Source organism: Physeter macrocephalus, unplaced genomic scaffold (genome assembly GCF_002837175.3).
Source record: "Physeter macrocephalus isolate SW-GA unplaced genomic scaffold, ASM283717v5 random_203, whole genome shotgun sequence".
Classification (NCBI taxonomy): domain Eukaryota; kingdom Metazoa; phylum Chordata; class Mammalia; order Artiodactyla; family Physeteridae; genus Physeter; species Physeter macrocephalus.
The window spans coordinates 34962-50599 of NW_021145489.1; the positions used below are offsets into that span (position 1 = coordinate 34962).

Consider the following 15638-nt stretch of genomic DNA (forward strand, 5'->3'; position numbering starts at 1 on the left):
GTTGAAGTGAACTGCCTTTCGTAGGAGTCCTAACCTTGTCCCCTCCCATCTCTTGGCCTCAGTTTTCCCAACTGCAAGGGCTTGCTAGAACCCACTTTGCATGGTGTCTGGCTCATGGGTGGTCTTGATGTGTAGTTAATACTTTGTCCGACCCTCTCAAGGGAGAAAAGCCGTGGCTATGGAAGGGATCTCTCCTGCTCTTTCATTCAGCCAGGGGGTGTCTTGAATGAAGATTCTGGGTTCCCTGGGGCCAGGCGGGGCTGGTGCCTTCCTGCCTCCCCTCCAGCTGAGTTCCCTCCACTCTGCCGCCATCCCTCCCCTTACCTCTTCTCTTCTTCTTCCTGCTTCCCCACCAGCCAGTGCATCCAGGGGACACACACACACACACACACACACACACACACACACACACACACACACGCAAACTAGAGCGAGGACCAGCTTTGCCATCCAGCCCTCCAAGCAGGAAACAAGGAGCTATCTGGGGCTCCTCCCAGTTGGCTTGCTGTTCCACTGCCTGGAATGCCCTTCCTGCTTCTCCTACAGCACTCTGCTTGGATGTCACCTCCTCCAGGGGGCCTGCCCTGACCCCCTTTCCCTTCCAGGGTCTCCTCCGTGCTCCTGCAGGCCCAGAGCTTCCCCCATAAAGGCATCAGTGACCGTTCATGTGTTTATCTCCTCAGCCAGCGCAGGGCTGGTCTGACACACAGTAGGGCTCATGAAGCCTTTGTGGGATGAGGAAGAAATTGATTCTTCTCTAGTCCTGGGTCTGTGACCACATGACCCTTGTAGGGAGATGGGAGGCAGCAAAGAGGCCAGGCTCAGAGTCAGACAAAAATTCCTGGCCTCAGTTTTCTTGTCTGTATAATGGATGCTGGGAGGATTTGCTAAGATAAAGCTCCATAAAGATAAAGATCCAAGACCTGCTTGTCTTGCTCACCTTTTAATCTCCAGGGCTGCCCAGTAGTAGGTGTTCAAGCATCTGTTGAATGAATGAGTCAATGTTTATAAAACACTTAGCCTTGCATATAGTAAGTGCTCAATAAAATATAGTAAGTAATATTATTATTATTATTAATGGGAAATGGAGGTTCAGAGAGGTGAAGTGACTCGTCTGAGCTCACACAGCATATCAGTGGCAGAGCTGGGACTCGTACTCACCTACTCCCTGATCATTTCTAAAAAATGCTGAGTACCTACTAAGTGCCAGGCACTGAACTTGGTATCTCGAGGGCACAGAGAGGAATGAGACACAGTCCTTGGCCCTGATGAGCTTGTGGTCCAGTTCTGGTGACCAACAGATAAACGTGAGATTAGACCACAAGGGGAAGCTTGCCGAGCGCTGAGAGCCAGCACAAAGGGGCCTGGGAACAGAGGGGGCAGAACGTCACTCTGCCCGAGGTCAGGGCAGGCTTCTGAGGATCTGTGACCCCTGAGTGCAATGTTTTTCAAAATTATTTGACCTTGACCCTACGTCGAAAATATATTTTACACAAACACACTAACACACACACGAAACAAAAGTTTCACCAGATAATTCTTACTTGTGTACTTACTTGGCTAGCTTAATGGGGTTTTTTTTATTGTGGTAAAATATATATAACATAAAATTTACTATTTTAACCATTTTCAAGCCTGCAGTTCAGTGGCATTAAGTACATTCACAGTGTTGTGCAGCTATCACCACTGTCCATTTCTAGAACTTTTTCATCATTCCAAACAGAAACTCTGTCCCCATTAAACAATAACTCTCCATTGCCCCCTTCCTCCAGCCCCTGGTAATCTCTGTTCTGCTTTCTGTCTACAAGTTTGCTGATTCTAATTACCTCATGTAAGCAGAATCACACAATATTTGTCCTTTTGTGTCTGGCTTATTTCACTTAGCATAATGTTTTCAAGGTATTTCCATGTTGTAGCATGTACCAGAATTTCACTTCTTTTTATGGTTAATATTCCATTGTATGTATATACCACACTCCCTAAATGATTTTTAATCTATGGATTGGTCACAACCTGCAGTTTGACAAGCACTGAGTGGGCCCTTGCAGGGTGAATAGGAGTTTATTGGGCCTGGAAGGGAAAGTAACAGTGAGACCAGAGAAAAAGGCCACAGAGGGGATGGGGCTGAACAGGGAAAACTGGAATGTAAGGGCCCTTCTTGGCCGGCAAATCTGTTGGGTTTGACCTAATAAGTCTTAGATATGCTGCTCTGGACCTAACCTTGTCACTTTCTCTGTCTGGCCCAGAGAAAGTGTCTCATTTCATTCATTCATTCATTCACTCATTCAACAAATGCCTATGGAGTACCTATATGGTACCAGCAAACAGCAGGGACCCAGAAACAGGCAGAGTCCCTGCCCACCGGGCACCCACTGTTGAGTGGGGTGGACAGAGATTCATTAAAGGATCTCAAGAGGTAATGCTACTTACTGGATGTCACACTCCCTGCTCCTCAGGCTGGGAAAGCATCCCGAAGTCGGCTGATTGGCAGGAGTATCTGGGAAGATTTCCTGAAGGATGTGGCAGCTGAGCAGAGGTATGGTTGTGCCTTCTTAAGAACCTGGGCAAAGGGGGTGTGGGCGGGAAGGAGCTCTCCAGCCTTGGGCACAGCACCTGCAAAGTCCTGTGAAGGGGGAAAGAAAGAAGGACAGAGTAAGGGCCAGTGGGCCTCCACTGGGGAGACTGGGGTGGGCACAGCGAGGTCTCCGGGGCTGGACAGATTGTGGCGGGGAATTTGATCTTTATTCCCAAATGATGGGATCCATTGGCATGTTTTAACGAGGTAGGTGGAGCCGGAGGAGGGACACGTGTGACTGGATTTGATCAGATTTAGATCCTGGCTCTTGTCCAGGTGGGGAGGGTAGTGCCAGGACCAGAGCAGGGATGGAGCCCAGAGAGATTTCAGCAGGACCTGGGGAGGGATAGGATTAGAGTGCCCATGCGTGTGAGTGTGAGTGTGTGTATGTGTGTGTGTGCAGGTCCACACACCCCCGGTGAGCGTCCACGTTGGACCAGCACCTCCAGGCCCCCGTCCCTCCACCTGAGACTCCTCCAAAGGAGGGGCGGCCGTGACCAATGGTGGGAGGAGGTCTGGTGCCCGGTAACAGTCTCTCCCTCACGGCCCCACATTTGGAGATCACTGGGTCCCTGCACCTCCTGCCCCTGTACTCTCCCGGCTCCCTGTGATTTAAGAGGCATTTTCCTTTGGGGTGATATAGATTCCAAAATGCCGCATTCATCTCCCGGGCCTGGTGAAGCCAGCCTGTCTGAGTTATAGCAGATTGCTTTCTGCGTGTTCGAGGGGGGCGGAGGGCAGAGTTTTGCTCCTCTGCTCGCTGGGCCTGGAACATTTGAGCAAACATTCCTGGCCGCTTTGGAAGTTACCAAACCCAGATGAGCTCATCCAAGCCAGAGATGGGGGGTGGGGGGCAGCTGGCGCCTGGAACCCACCCGGAGCTCACCAGGTGGCCCGGTGGCAAATGTCAGAGGCTGCTGGGTCTCAGAGGGGGAGGCGGCAGCCAGGGGAGGGTGGGCCTCGCACAGCTGCAGCCTAGCCTGGAGAACCCAGGGTGGGGTCGCCAGAGCGCTGCCCCTCCTCGGAGCTGGCGGCGTGTTGGCATTGCGAGGCCTCTGGATGCAAGCTGGGAGCCTCAGGACCGCACAGCCAGGGTCTGAGAGGGAGCAAAAGTGTGACACAGGCACCTCATCAATCCATCTCAGGGCCGCCCTGTGGGAGCCAGCCCGCCCTGCAGGGGCCTCGCTCCGTGCAGTAGCACTGCTGTTTATTGAGTGTTAACTGTGTGCTAAGTGCTCTCTCTGCTGGGTCCCCCCTCCCTGACAACCCTAGGAACTATCATTCTCCCCATTGGACAAATGGGGAAACTGAGGCTCTGAGAGGGAAAGCCACTATAAGCGGCCGAGCTTGAGGTTGACCCCATTCACTCCTAGGCGGTACTGTCCTCCTGGTTACACGCAAAACAACGTTCAGAAGAAGATCTGTTCGTACTGTCACAGGCCAAATAGTGAGAATTTGTGAACTTTTCCAAGGATCTGACTCAAATAAGCACATTACTTACTCTCTCCGGGCTCTATTTCCTCGTCAGAGTGGGAAGGGCATTCAAAGCCCACTGGTCCCGGGTCCGCTTCACAGCCTCAGTGCCAGGGTTGGGGGTTGGGGTGGGGGTAGTCTGAGGCTTCCCTGGAGAATTCTGTTTGATTCCTGCTGGGGCCCTTTGGGTGACAGGTGTGGGCATTGGTTTCGGAGGAACTCTCCCCACGCTCCTTCCCAAAACGGTGTGCATTCCTCTACATTCCCTTCTGCAAAATGGGCACACGCATAGGACCCTGTTGTAAGGTTTCTGTGGGAATTAGAAAAAACCTTATGGCAAGGACCCAGCATGGAGCTCAGCACACCGTCAAGACTGGAGACCACTTCCCTCTTACTGTGAGTCACTGGAGGAGGGGGTGCATTTCCTACACGGGGGTTCACGCTTCCAGGAAGCCCTATAGAGGACACCTCCGTGTCCTTATAACCCCTCCACTTACCTCCTAGGGGAAATGTGAGACTGTGACACTTAATCTATCCTCACAAGTGCCCTTTGACAACTGCTTTTCCAGATGAGGAAACTGAGGCACAGGGAAGGGAATGACCTGTTTAAGGTCACAGATCTCAGACCTGTGTGATGCTCTGAGCCACACCAGCCTGCCTCTCTGTGATGGAAAGCAAAGAGGGATGGGACAGCGCTGAGCAAACAGGGACCTACCTGGCCACCCTGGCAGCTGCGGCTGCTGCTGATACACAGAGCGGGTCCCTTCTGGGAGACAAGTCCTTGGCCCCAGGCGCTGCGGGACCAAGTCTGGGTGACCTTCCCCTTGCCTTGGGGGTGATTCTCCCAGCCCCATGGAGATACCGCATGCAGCAGCCTTCCCCAGCAGGGGAGGGGTGGGGATGGGGGAGCAACAGAGACGTGACTTACTTGAAAAGCCTTGGCTAATGACTGGCTGGTCCAAAGTTTTCCCATCATGTATGCTTGTTTGGTTCCGTTTATGAAGCTGGTTTGCCAGCTAGATTCTCAGTGGTAATGAGCCCACATTGCTGATTGCTGCAGGGAGAGAAAACGTAGGGGTGGGTGGGGGATCAAGCTAAATAGGATTGTTGAATAATTATGAACCCTCCCGAACTTCCCATTTTCTGACTAATTGTGTGGTGCGTGATGCTTTATGTACGATGCCTGTTTTTTTTTTTTTTTTTTTTCTTGCTGAATGGGAACTTTTTCAAGGGGAGGCTGGACTGGGCTCTGGAGTCGCCAGGGGCCTCAGTTCCAGCTCGAGGGGCTGGTTTGAGTTATTTTGGGACCAGGGCCTGGGTTCAGTGCACTCTGCTTAGAGAATGGAAAATAGAAGCTCATAGCTGGATGCCATCTGGGGAAGAGAAATCCTCATAGATGGAGAGGTCCGCTGAATCGCCTCAGGATCCTATGGACCCGGGTTTGAGACTGGGCCCTGCCATGGACAAGCCTTGTGGCCTCCAGCAAGTTCCCAAGGATAACGGAGATTCTGTCCTCCTGGAAGTGCTTTCAAGATTAAACGAGGTCTGGGAGAGCTTCTGTTCTCAGATAAGGGGCAGCTCTTATCAAGGTTGCTATTCATACTTCCAGGCAGTGGTCCTGTTTCTGATCCTCTAGGTCACAGCTAAGCATGTTGCCCTGCAGTTTGGATGTCCATGCTGGCTCTGAGCTAGATCCTGGAAAGGGAGTGTGTCTGAGGGAAGGCTAGGTTGTCAGGGAGGGCTTGATGATGGAAGCAGGCCCCTGTGTGTCTGGTTCCCTGGGAAGTCGAAATGCCTTATGGTGGCCAGAGCTCTTGTCCTGTGCAGGTGGCCCTACCCGGCCAGGTGAGCTGGGAAACAGCCACTTCTTGTCCAGCTGTTGTTCAAGGGGGAGGTCAGTGGCTCCCTTGTATTGAAACTCTGTGTCAGGCCCTGGGGGCCTCTGGGAAGCAGGGAGGTACAGGAAGAAGCAGAGGAGGGGTATCCTTCCCCAGGCTGGGCATCTCCTGGGGCAGAGGAGGGGGGCATTTCTTAGGCCCTTCCCATGCCCCTCCCTAGCCCCAGACTCTGGGACTCAGACCTGGGCCCAAGTCGTTTAGACTGTGGACTGGTTTGCAGGCTGATGGTGGGGTCACACTGGGACTGGTGTGAGTCCCACTCTGCCTTTCACTTGCTGGATGACCTGGGCCAAACCCCTTCACCTCTCTGTGCTTCAGCTTCCTCCTTTGTAAAATGGGAAAACTGACAAAACCCACCTCCCAGGGTAGCTATATAATATAATAATAGGATATATAATATACTGTGAGAATATCTATTGTATATGATACATGTTATAGAGTGTAGGCTGGGTGCTTTCCCACACTTTTAACCTTCCGGACACCCTGGGACACAGGTATTACTATAGATCCAGAAAATGGAGCTCCAGTCCAGGGCTTGCCCAGGGTCATGTGGTCAGAACTGTGTGTGTGGCAGAACTGGGCTTTGAACCTAGACTGTCTCTCTTGGAAATGCCCCTTGGCCTCCCCCAGCTGAGGGTGGGAAGTCCTACTCAGCAGGAAGCAGCATCTGTCGTCCCTGAGGCAGGAGGGGACCCTTGTCTGTGCAAGCAGCCCTGGGGTGGGAGAGCCAGCAGGTATTGCCTTGATCTGTGCTGGCTGCTTGGGGACAAACTTGGGACTTTCCCTCTCCCAGGCCTCGTTTTCCGGGAAACCAGTGAAGATGGCTTCTGGGGTCACCTTGGTAGGCAAAGAAAAGGGAGATCCTGAGGTCCTTTTTAAACTCACCTCTGATTATGTCACTTGGCTTTGCTTAAAACCCTTTCATGGCTGGCTCCCCAGAACCATGTCCAAAATGTCCCGCCTGCCTTTGTGGTCCTCCTGATCTTGGTTCCTGTTGACCTCTTGAGCTTTAGACCCTGCCCCTCCCTTGTCCTACTCTAAACAAAGTGCTGCCTAAAACTTCCCACACTCCTTCTGATCTGATTCCTCTGCTTGGGAAGTCTTTTGACCCTGGTTGGGTTGTTAAGCTCCTATTCTACCTTCAAAACCCACCTCTGGGAACACTTCTCAATTATCCATCTCTCCTAGGACAGTTATTTTATCCCTTATAGTGTGTAATGTAGTCTCTTTTGCATAGAATACGTGGTTTTCTTTGATCTGGCTGGGACTGGATCTTCTACTTTTTCCCCAAGTTCCTAGGCTGAACCCTGACATTCGGTAGGAATTCAATATGTATTTATTCAATGGAGAAGAGACCCCAAAAGATATCAGGCATCATGCATAGAGAGAGGGAGGGGATACTGTTGCTTAGCAACTGGCAACCTGTGGCTACATGAAGGTCTCATCCCTTCTAACCTCTAGCCAGCTACCATATCCTCTCTCCTGGCCATAGCTGGACCTTCCCCAGAGGCTTCAGCCCTGGATGCTCCCTGAACAGATGCTGGGCCTGCACCCATTTACGCCAGCACAGTTGAGGGTGGGAGAGTTTGAGGTGACCATCTAAGAGAGTCATTCTTTCTCTCAAAGACTGGCTGGTGAGGCAAGGCTGATTTGTTAAGTAAACCCAATTCCTCTGGCATCCTTGTTCTGCTTTTCACCTTCCTAGATCCAAACACAGAAGAAATAATAATGATACTAATGGTAATAAGAGGCTACCATCTAGTGAATGCCCGCCATCTGCCATGCTCTGTGCCACTTTTAAAACCTTGTCTCCAATCCTTATGCTCCATATGAACTGGCTATGAGTCCCCTTCCCAGCAGGGGAAACTGAGGCTCAGAAGAGGAAAGTATTTTGTCCAAGGTCACACAGATGAGAAGTGGTGAAGCCAAGATCTGAAGTTGGGTGTGCAATGCCAAAGCTCACATGCTTTCCACCACTGACTCAGGAGAGAAGGGTGTCAGTGGAAGCAGGTTCACCTCCAGGCCTCCTGGGGACTTTGCCTGCAAGAGAGACTAGGTCTGCTGTGATTCCTTTGAGTTTCCAAGCTCTAAAGGGGATGGGGGTTAGTGGGGAGAGGGCTGAGAACAAAAGTGTGTGTGTGTGTGTGTGTACGCGCGCTTGCACACGCGTGCACGTGCACTAATTTCTCACATTGGTGTGGTAGAGAGACACCCAGAGAATAGTACGAATCATCATCACAATAATATTAATGATGATCATAATGGCAATAGTGATAAAAGGAGCTAACATTTCTTGGCACTTACCATGTTACCCGTACTGTGCTAATCGCTTTACCTGAACTAGTACATTCAGGTAGAACAGGTGGTGATTAAGAGCCAGGGGTCAGGGTCTGGCAGATTGGTTTGGAATCCCAGGTCTGCCACTCTATGACTTTGGGAAAAGCCATTTGACCAGTCTGAGGTTCCATGTCCTCATCTGTAAAATGGGTTCAGAGTCCCAATCCTGAAGGGTTGCTACAAGGATGAAATGGGACCCTGCATGTAAAGCAGGGAGGCTTCAATAGCCAGCAGCCAGTGTGATGATCTGTCCACTATGGAGGTGTGTGTGAGTGTGTTTCTGAGTGCGTGTGCCTGTATTGGTTTTGGGGGCCTGATGGGCAAGGGTGAAGGCTGTGTGCCTACTGAGGAACGGGTGTTGAGTGTGGGTTGTTTTGTGCTTTTTTTGTGGAGTGGGGGGCTCACTAGTTGCAGTCTCCTTTGGGACTGGAGCTCCTGGGGCCTTTCCGGGCAGCTCCCCACTTGTCACCTGCTGGGAGCATCCCTCTTCAGCTCTGGGGCCCCAGTCCAGCTGTGTCTCCTCCTTTCCTTGCCCGGGAGGCCCCTTCTGACTGTTGCCAGCACACTCAGCCCCCCTTGAGGGAAAGGCTGAAGGAAGGGGAAGAGGAGGGAAAGGCCCTCGGGTTGGAACCCCTGCTGCTCCTGTCGCTGCAGGCTCTGCAACGGCGGGCGGGAACTTTGAATGTGTCTGAGCGCTAGGGGGCAATGTGTCTGTTTCAAAGAAGCTGCGGGCCGGTGCAGGCAGAATGCACACACAGGCACACGCAGGGGCGCCCACACCGTGGAGGTGCACACGCCAGCCAGCACGTCCACGGGCACAGGCAGGGGCACGGCCTCTCACACTCGCAGAGAAAACAGACACACGTGAGCAGAGACGCAGACACGCAAGGTGTGAGGCAGCCACACACACACAGGTACTAACACAGAGGCATCCACAGAGAGGAGCATGGGTCTGGGGGGCAGACAGGGACGCTCACGGAGACACCTAGAGACACAGGAATGTGGGCACACACAGGCATGGGCACAAACACGTGCAGGTGCCCCGCACCGGCACACACGGGCCAAGACACAAATGCAGGCACAAGCCACACACCCGCACAACATTCTTTAGTGTTAAGGAAAGGTGACCCAGACACACATTCTGAACAGAAACACAGCCGGGCCCAAACACGCTCTGCTTTCAGACACTCACACACCTTGTAGACTTAACTCTTGGAAACAGCCCCAGAAAAATACTCCCACACCCCCCTCCCTGGAACGCACAGAATTATTCCACAGGAAACCTGCCCAGGTGTTCAGGGGACCCTCTCCCTGCCCCGTGTGAAGTCCTGCCTCAGCCAAGAGCATACCCCAACCGGGGTCTCCCCAGACCTGCAGGTCTGCGGGTCATTTTTCCCACCTCCCTGGCCCACCCAGGGCTCCAGACAGGCCCCAACTGTCCCTGTTCTCTCCAGACACACAGAGACATAAAGCCCTTAAACGGTGCCTCCTGTGGCACCCAGAACCCAGAACCCACCACTCTGGACCAGGTATGTGACCGGATGTCATGGGCTTTCCATAGGTCTTTGCCCATGCAGGGTCCTCCTTCTGGCAGCCATTCCTTCTACTGGTCTCCTTCCTGCCTAGGAGGCTCTGGGTCTCCCCAGCTCTGGCCTGGGGCCCCAGGGTGGGGGTGGGGAGGTCACTGGAGGCTTACCCACGCCCTTTATTTCTTTGTGCCGAAATCAGCCAAGCCTCAGTCTTTTCTTCGGCTCTCACTTCCCTGTCACTTTGCTAAGTAATAATTTCCATGTCCAATTCCATTTCTTTTCTAGTTCTGAAACCTCTAAGCTATCAGCAAGAGGATAGTTCACATGAAAACTAATTACACAAAATCAATATTTAATCACAGACCAACAACCTGATCCTGCAGAAAAATCCTTTTAAAACTCCACCTCCCTGTACAAATACTTCTTCCCGGATGCTTATTTATGGACCTAATTTTTGGTGGGGGTAATTTTCATTTTTAATTTCAAAAAGGAATAAAATATCTGTAGACATCCACAACAGGGAGGTCCCACGAAGGGCCTTGGATCTGAGTTTGCTTCTGCCCTCTGAGTTTTAAAGTTGCAGGTTTTTATTGTTTGCTTTTATTTTTATTCTTATCGAGGGGGGGGTGTTATTTTCTCCCGGAGTCCCTGAAGACCCTGCTTCTTCCTCCCCTCCCTCTAAATTGAGCCCATTTTCCTGGCATTTTCGGTTCTGGAACACCCAGTGTCTGCCTTCCCAGCAGTAACTCTGGGGAGCGATGACTCCGCACGCGCGTCCTGGTAACTTTTTAACTCCCCGCCCCGCGACGGTGAAGTGCAATCTGAGGTTTTTTAAATAAAAAGGGCTCAGGGGTTGGTTTTATTATAACGTTTATTTCATTTCAGATTTCACGCGCAATTTAGCAAACGCTAGACAGTCTTGGGCGATAAACACTTTCTTTTGTTGGGGGAAAAAGGCATTTTTATACACCGTGCTTAATTTTATTTAGATTTAATAGCGATATCAGGGGCACTTCAAAGAAAGTTCCTTTTTCTCCCCTTCTCCTAAGAATGCTGGTCTGCTAGCAAAATCGCCTCGTGCTATTTTATGGCAAGGAAAATTAAAAGCCTGCTTCCCCTTCCTCCCGTACAAACGCTTTAGGGAGGAGAATACACACATGCAGGCACAGAGAATAAATACTTCCTCTACCCTCCATCACCTCTAACTTACAACTTCTAATTGCAAGATAGATTGCAGCCTCAGTGGGGATCAGGAAGATCTAAACATTTTAACTAAGATTATTGGGATAAATATTTCATAAAGAGCGGGGCAGATATTAAATTACTCCTATTGATTTTAGTATCACAACCCAATTCCGTTCTTTGGGCTCTTCAGTTTAATTGATCTCTTAAGGAGGCCAACCTCGCGCCCCAACAGGGCCTGGGCCTTGACCGGGGTGCCTGAACTAGGGTGCTCCGGCCGGCCAGTGTGGCCCTCTGCGCGCAGGTCTTCTTGGGGCTCCTAACTGCCTCGCCGCTCTGGCGCTGGGCTCCTCCGATATGCCCCCCATAAAGTGGCCCAGTGGTTATGGTTCCTCCGGGCGGAAGCCGGCCACTGAGAACCGGGAACCCTAGACAGTGGGGATAGGAAACAATTGTGCGCGCCCTAGTGAGGGAGGCGATTCCTAACTTCGGGGTTCCCCGTCTGCTTTCACCTCCAGGAAAATCCGAGGGCCGGCTAACTTGGGTGCGACAAGTAATCAGACAGCGGTGGAGAGCCGAGGGAGGGTTCGCTCTCGCTGAAGCGCAGTCGACACTTAGCGACTTTCCGCGGTGAGACCAGGATCTTTGCCTGGCGACCCCATTGTCTGAGCGCCCCGCACCGCTTACCGCCCACCTCCCCGCCCCCTACTCACACCGCAGGTCTCACTTCAGTTGGGGGTGGGGAGTTGGGAACTGTGGTGAATGGGAAGGGGGGTGAACAAAGCCAAGCTCCCGCCATTCTCTGCCTGCGCCCTCTCCAGACCGATGCGCGGGGAGGCCAGGGTGCGCCCGCAGCGCACTGGCACCGGACCCCGAGGCTGACCGGCGCAGGGGACCCCCGAGCTGGCGAAGTGCGGGTTCGTGGTGGGGGCCTCAGCAGTCAGCACCCAGGACCACCTTAAGAGCGAGCCCCGCCCCGGGCCCGGAGCTCGGGCCGCGCTGATTGGTGCAAATGTAATGGCTGAAATTGATTGCTGAAATGCAAAACTTGTTGCTGCTTCTCTGGGCTCTGGGCGAGAGGCAGACACAGAGAGGGGAACCGAGACCCTCGGAACGCCCCACGCAGAGCCCCCCCGCCAGCCAGGAGAGGGGTGCGCGGACCCCCCAGAGCTGCCCCCGCCTCCCTCCCATTCCGGGCTCCGAGAGCGCAGCCGGAAAGCCTTATCCTGCTAGCCCAGCGTGGCCCCCAACCCGCGTACGCCCCCCTCCCTGGGTCCGAGGGCGACTTGCGAAGCACCTCGGCGCGGAGGCAGGGAACCCTAGCCTTGGAGCGACCCAACCCCTCGTCTTGCTGCCCGCCCGCGCCTGGAACGGGGCGCGGAGATCCCTGCGAACTCAGAGACCTAACAGCGGAGGACAGAAGCGTCAGGCGGCGGACGTGGCCGCGAAGCGGCGCGCCGGGGTGCAGCGCACCCGCCACGGAACAGGGGAGCCGCGCCTTCCACCAACCCTCGGTTTCAACCCCGGGCGCCCGCCGCCTCCTCAGCCCCGCTGAGCTCTCGGCTCTGGGACCGGCACCGGTGATGCCGAGCGGAGCCTCCAGTCCTCCGACCCGCTGAAGAAGAAGTAGCCGCTTGTTCGGGCCGACGGGGACTGTGCGAGCGGATCCTGCTTGGCTGAGGCTCGGGCTGCGGAGCGCGGGGACTCCGGGGGGAGGGGGGAGGGACCGCTCGGTCTTTGCCCCGGCGCCAGCCACGGCTTTGAAGGGTCTCCCTGCTTGGCCCCTTAGCAGCTCCGCCACGGACTCCGGGAGGCTTCAGGCAGCGTCCAGGGGCTCCCCACCCAAACCGATCGGACTTAAGAAGGTGATTGCTCTGCTTTCCCTCCCTCCTTCCCGCCTCCTTCCCCCCACTTAACTTTTTGTCTTCAGTCACCCGCAGCTCCGTCCCCTCCCCGCAAACCCACCCGCGGCTGTGCTAACGTCCCGGGGCATGGGCCCCCCAACACGGCTCCTGGAGGCCCCGCGGCGCCGCAAGATATGAGAGGCCCGCGTCGGGCAGAGCTAGAGCTTCGGGAGAGGAGCTGATAACCCCCAGCCTTCACAAGCCAGGCGAGGTGGCGGTGCGCGCTGCGCCCCCGCGCTGCTGAGCGTCCCGGAGCGCCCAACCCAGGGCCGGAACGAGTAGCTGGCCGGAGGCGCGCCGCGGAGAGCAGGCTGTCATGCCCTATTGATCTCCCCGCCCCCCGCCAAGTATGTTTGGGCTGGACCAATTCGAGCCCCAGATCAACAGCAGGAACGCTGGCCAGGGCGAGAGGAACTTTAACGAGGCCGGACTAAGCATGAACGCCCACTTTAAGGCCCCGGCTTTCCACGCGGGGGGACCCCCTGGCTCCGTGGACCCTGCCATGAGCGGGCTGGGCGAACCCCCGATCTTGGGCATGAACATGGAGCCTTATGGCTTTCACGCGCGCGGCCACTCGGAGTTGCACGCGGGGGGGCTGCAGGCGCAGCCGGTGCACGGATTCTTTGGAGGCCAACAGCCGCACCACGGCCACCCGGGAGGCCACCACCCCCACCAGCATCACCCCCACTTCGGGGGCAACTTCGGCGGGTCGGATCCTGGGGCCTCGTGCCTGCACGGGGGTCGTCTGCTCGGCTACGGCGGCGCGGCCGGCGGCCTGGGCAGCCAGCCGCCCTTCGCCGAGGGTTATGATCACCTGGCGGAGAGCCAGGGGCCGGAGAGCTTCGGCCCGCAGCGACCTGGGAACCTCCCGGACTTCCACAGTTCGGGCGCCTCAGGCCACGCCGTGCCTGCCCCATGCTTGCCGCTGGACCAGAGCCCTAACCGAGCCGCCTCCTTCCATGGCCTGCCCGCCTCCAGTGGCTCCGATTCCCACAGTCTGGAGCCCCGGAGGGTGGCGAACCAAGGAGCCGTCGACTCGCTGGAATACAATTACCCGGGCGAGCCGCCCTCGGGACATTTCGACATGTTTTCCCCCTCTGATTCTGAGGGGCAGCTGCCTCATTATGCAGCGGGTCGTCAGGTTCCCGGGGGCTCTTTCCCGGGTGCCTCGGCCATGCCTAGAGCTGCAGGCATGGTGGGCTTGTCCAAAATGCACGCCCAGCAGCAGCAGCAGCAGCAGCAGCAGCACGGAGTGTTCTTCGAGAGGTTCGGCGGGACCCGCAAGATGCCCGTGGGTCTGGAGCCTGCAGTAGGCTCCAGGCACCCGTTAATGCAGCCTCCCCAGCAGGCCCCGCCGCCGCCGCCGCAGCAGCCCCCGCAGCAGCCGCCGCCGCCGCCTCCGCAGCAGCAACAGCCGCCGCCGCCGCCGCCGCCGCCGCCGCCGCCGCCTGGGCTTCTGGTCCGGCAGAATTCGTGTCCGCCTGCGCTCCCGCGTCCCCAGCAGGGCGAGGCGGGCACGCCCGGCGGCGGCCTGCAGGACGGGGGCCCCATGCTGCCCGGCCAACACGCGCAGTTCGAGTACCCCATCCACCGGCTGGAGAACCGGAGCATGCACCCTTATTCTGAGCCTGTATTCAACATGCAGCACCCTCCTCCGCAGCAGACGCCCAACCAGCGGCTGCAGCATTTCGACGCACCCCCCTACATGAATGTGGCCAAGAGGCCGCGCTTTGACTTCCCGGGCAGCGCGGGAGCGGATCGCTGCGCTTCGTGGAACGGCAGCATGCACAACGGCGCTCTGGACAACCACCTCTCGCCCTCTGCCTATTCCGGCCTACCCGGCGAGTTCACGCCGCCTGTGCCCGACAGCTTCCCCTCGGGGCCACCCCTGCAGCATCCGGCCCCGGACCACCAGTCCCTGCAGCAGCAGCAGCAGCAGCAGCAGCGCCAAAACGCGGCCCTCATGATCAAGCAGATGGCGTCGCGGAATCAGCAGCAGCGGCTGCGCCAGCCCAACCTGGCCCAGCTAGGCCACCCCGGGGACGTGGGACAGGGCGGCCTGGTGCACAGCGGCCCAGTGGGCGGCTTGGCCCAGCCGAACTTTGAGCGCGAAAGCGGCGGCGCGGGCGCCGGGCGCCTGGGCACGTTCGAGCAGCAGGCTCAGCACTTGGCGCAGGAGAGTGCGTGGTTCCCAGGTCCGCACCCGCCGCCGGGTGACTTGCTGCCCCGCAGGATGGGAGCTTCAGGCCTGCCCGCTGACTGCGGCCCGCACGACCCCGGACTGGCGCCGCCCCCTCCGCCCGGTGGCTCGGGGGTGCTGTTCCGGGGCTCTCTGCAGGAGCCGCTGAGGATGCCCGGAGAGGGCCACGTGCCCGCGCTGCCCTCCCCTGGCCTGCAGTTCGGGGGCGGCCTGGCCAGCCTGGGGCAGCTGCAGTCGCCCGGGGCTGGGGTGGGGCTGCCCAGCGCTCCCTCCGAGCGCCGGGCCCAGCCGCCCGATTTCACAGCGCCCGCGCTCGGGGGCCAGCCTGGCTTCCCGTTCGGCGCAGCGAACCGGCAGGCCACGCCGCACGGCGGCCCAGGCGTGAACTCGCCCCCGAGCGCGGGCGGGGGCGGCGGCAGCGCGGGCGGCGGCGGCGGCGGCGGCGGGGGCGCATACCCGCCGCCACCGCCTGCCAGAACATGATCGCCAGCCTCGGGGCCCCCAACCTCAACGTTACCTTCAACAAGAAGAACCCGCCCG

At 56.5% G+C, this 15638-nt stretch overlaps 1 protein-coding gene across 1 annotated transcript in view; it reads left to right on the forward strand.

The window, feature by feature from the left end:
* Positions 1-12062: 12062 nt before the first annotated feature.
* The window catches only part of MN1 (MN1 proto-oncogene, transcriptional regulator), a 48191-nt gene continuing 44615 nt past the window's right edge, over positions 12063-15638 (forward strand). Inside the window, exon 1 of the mRNA XM_028484648.2 lies at positions 12063-15520. Within this exon, the coding sequence (XP_028340449.1) occupies positions 13248-15520 (2273 nt within the window). The 5' untranslated portion in view covers positions 12063-13247. The remainder of the gene's footprint in view (positions 15521-15638) is intronic.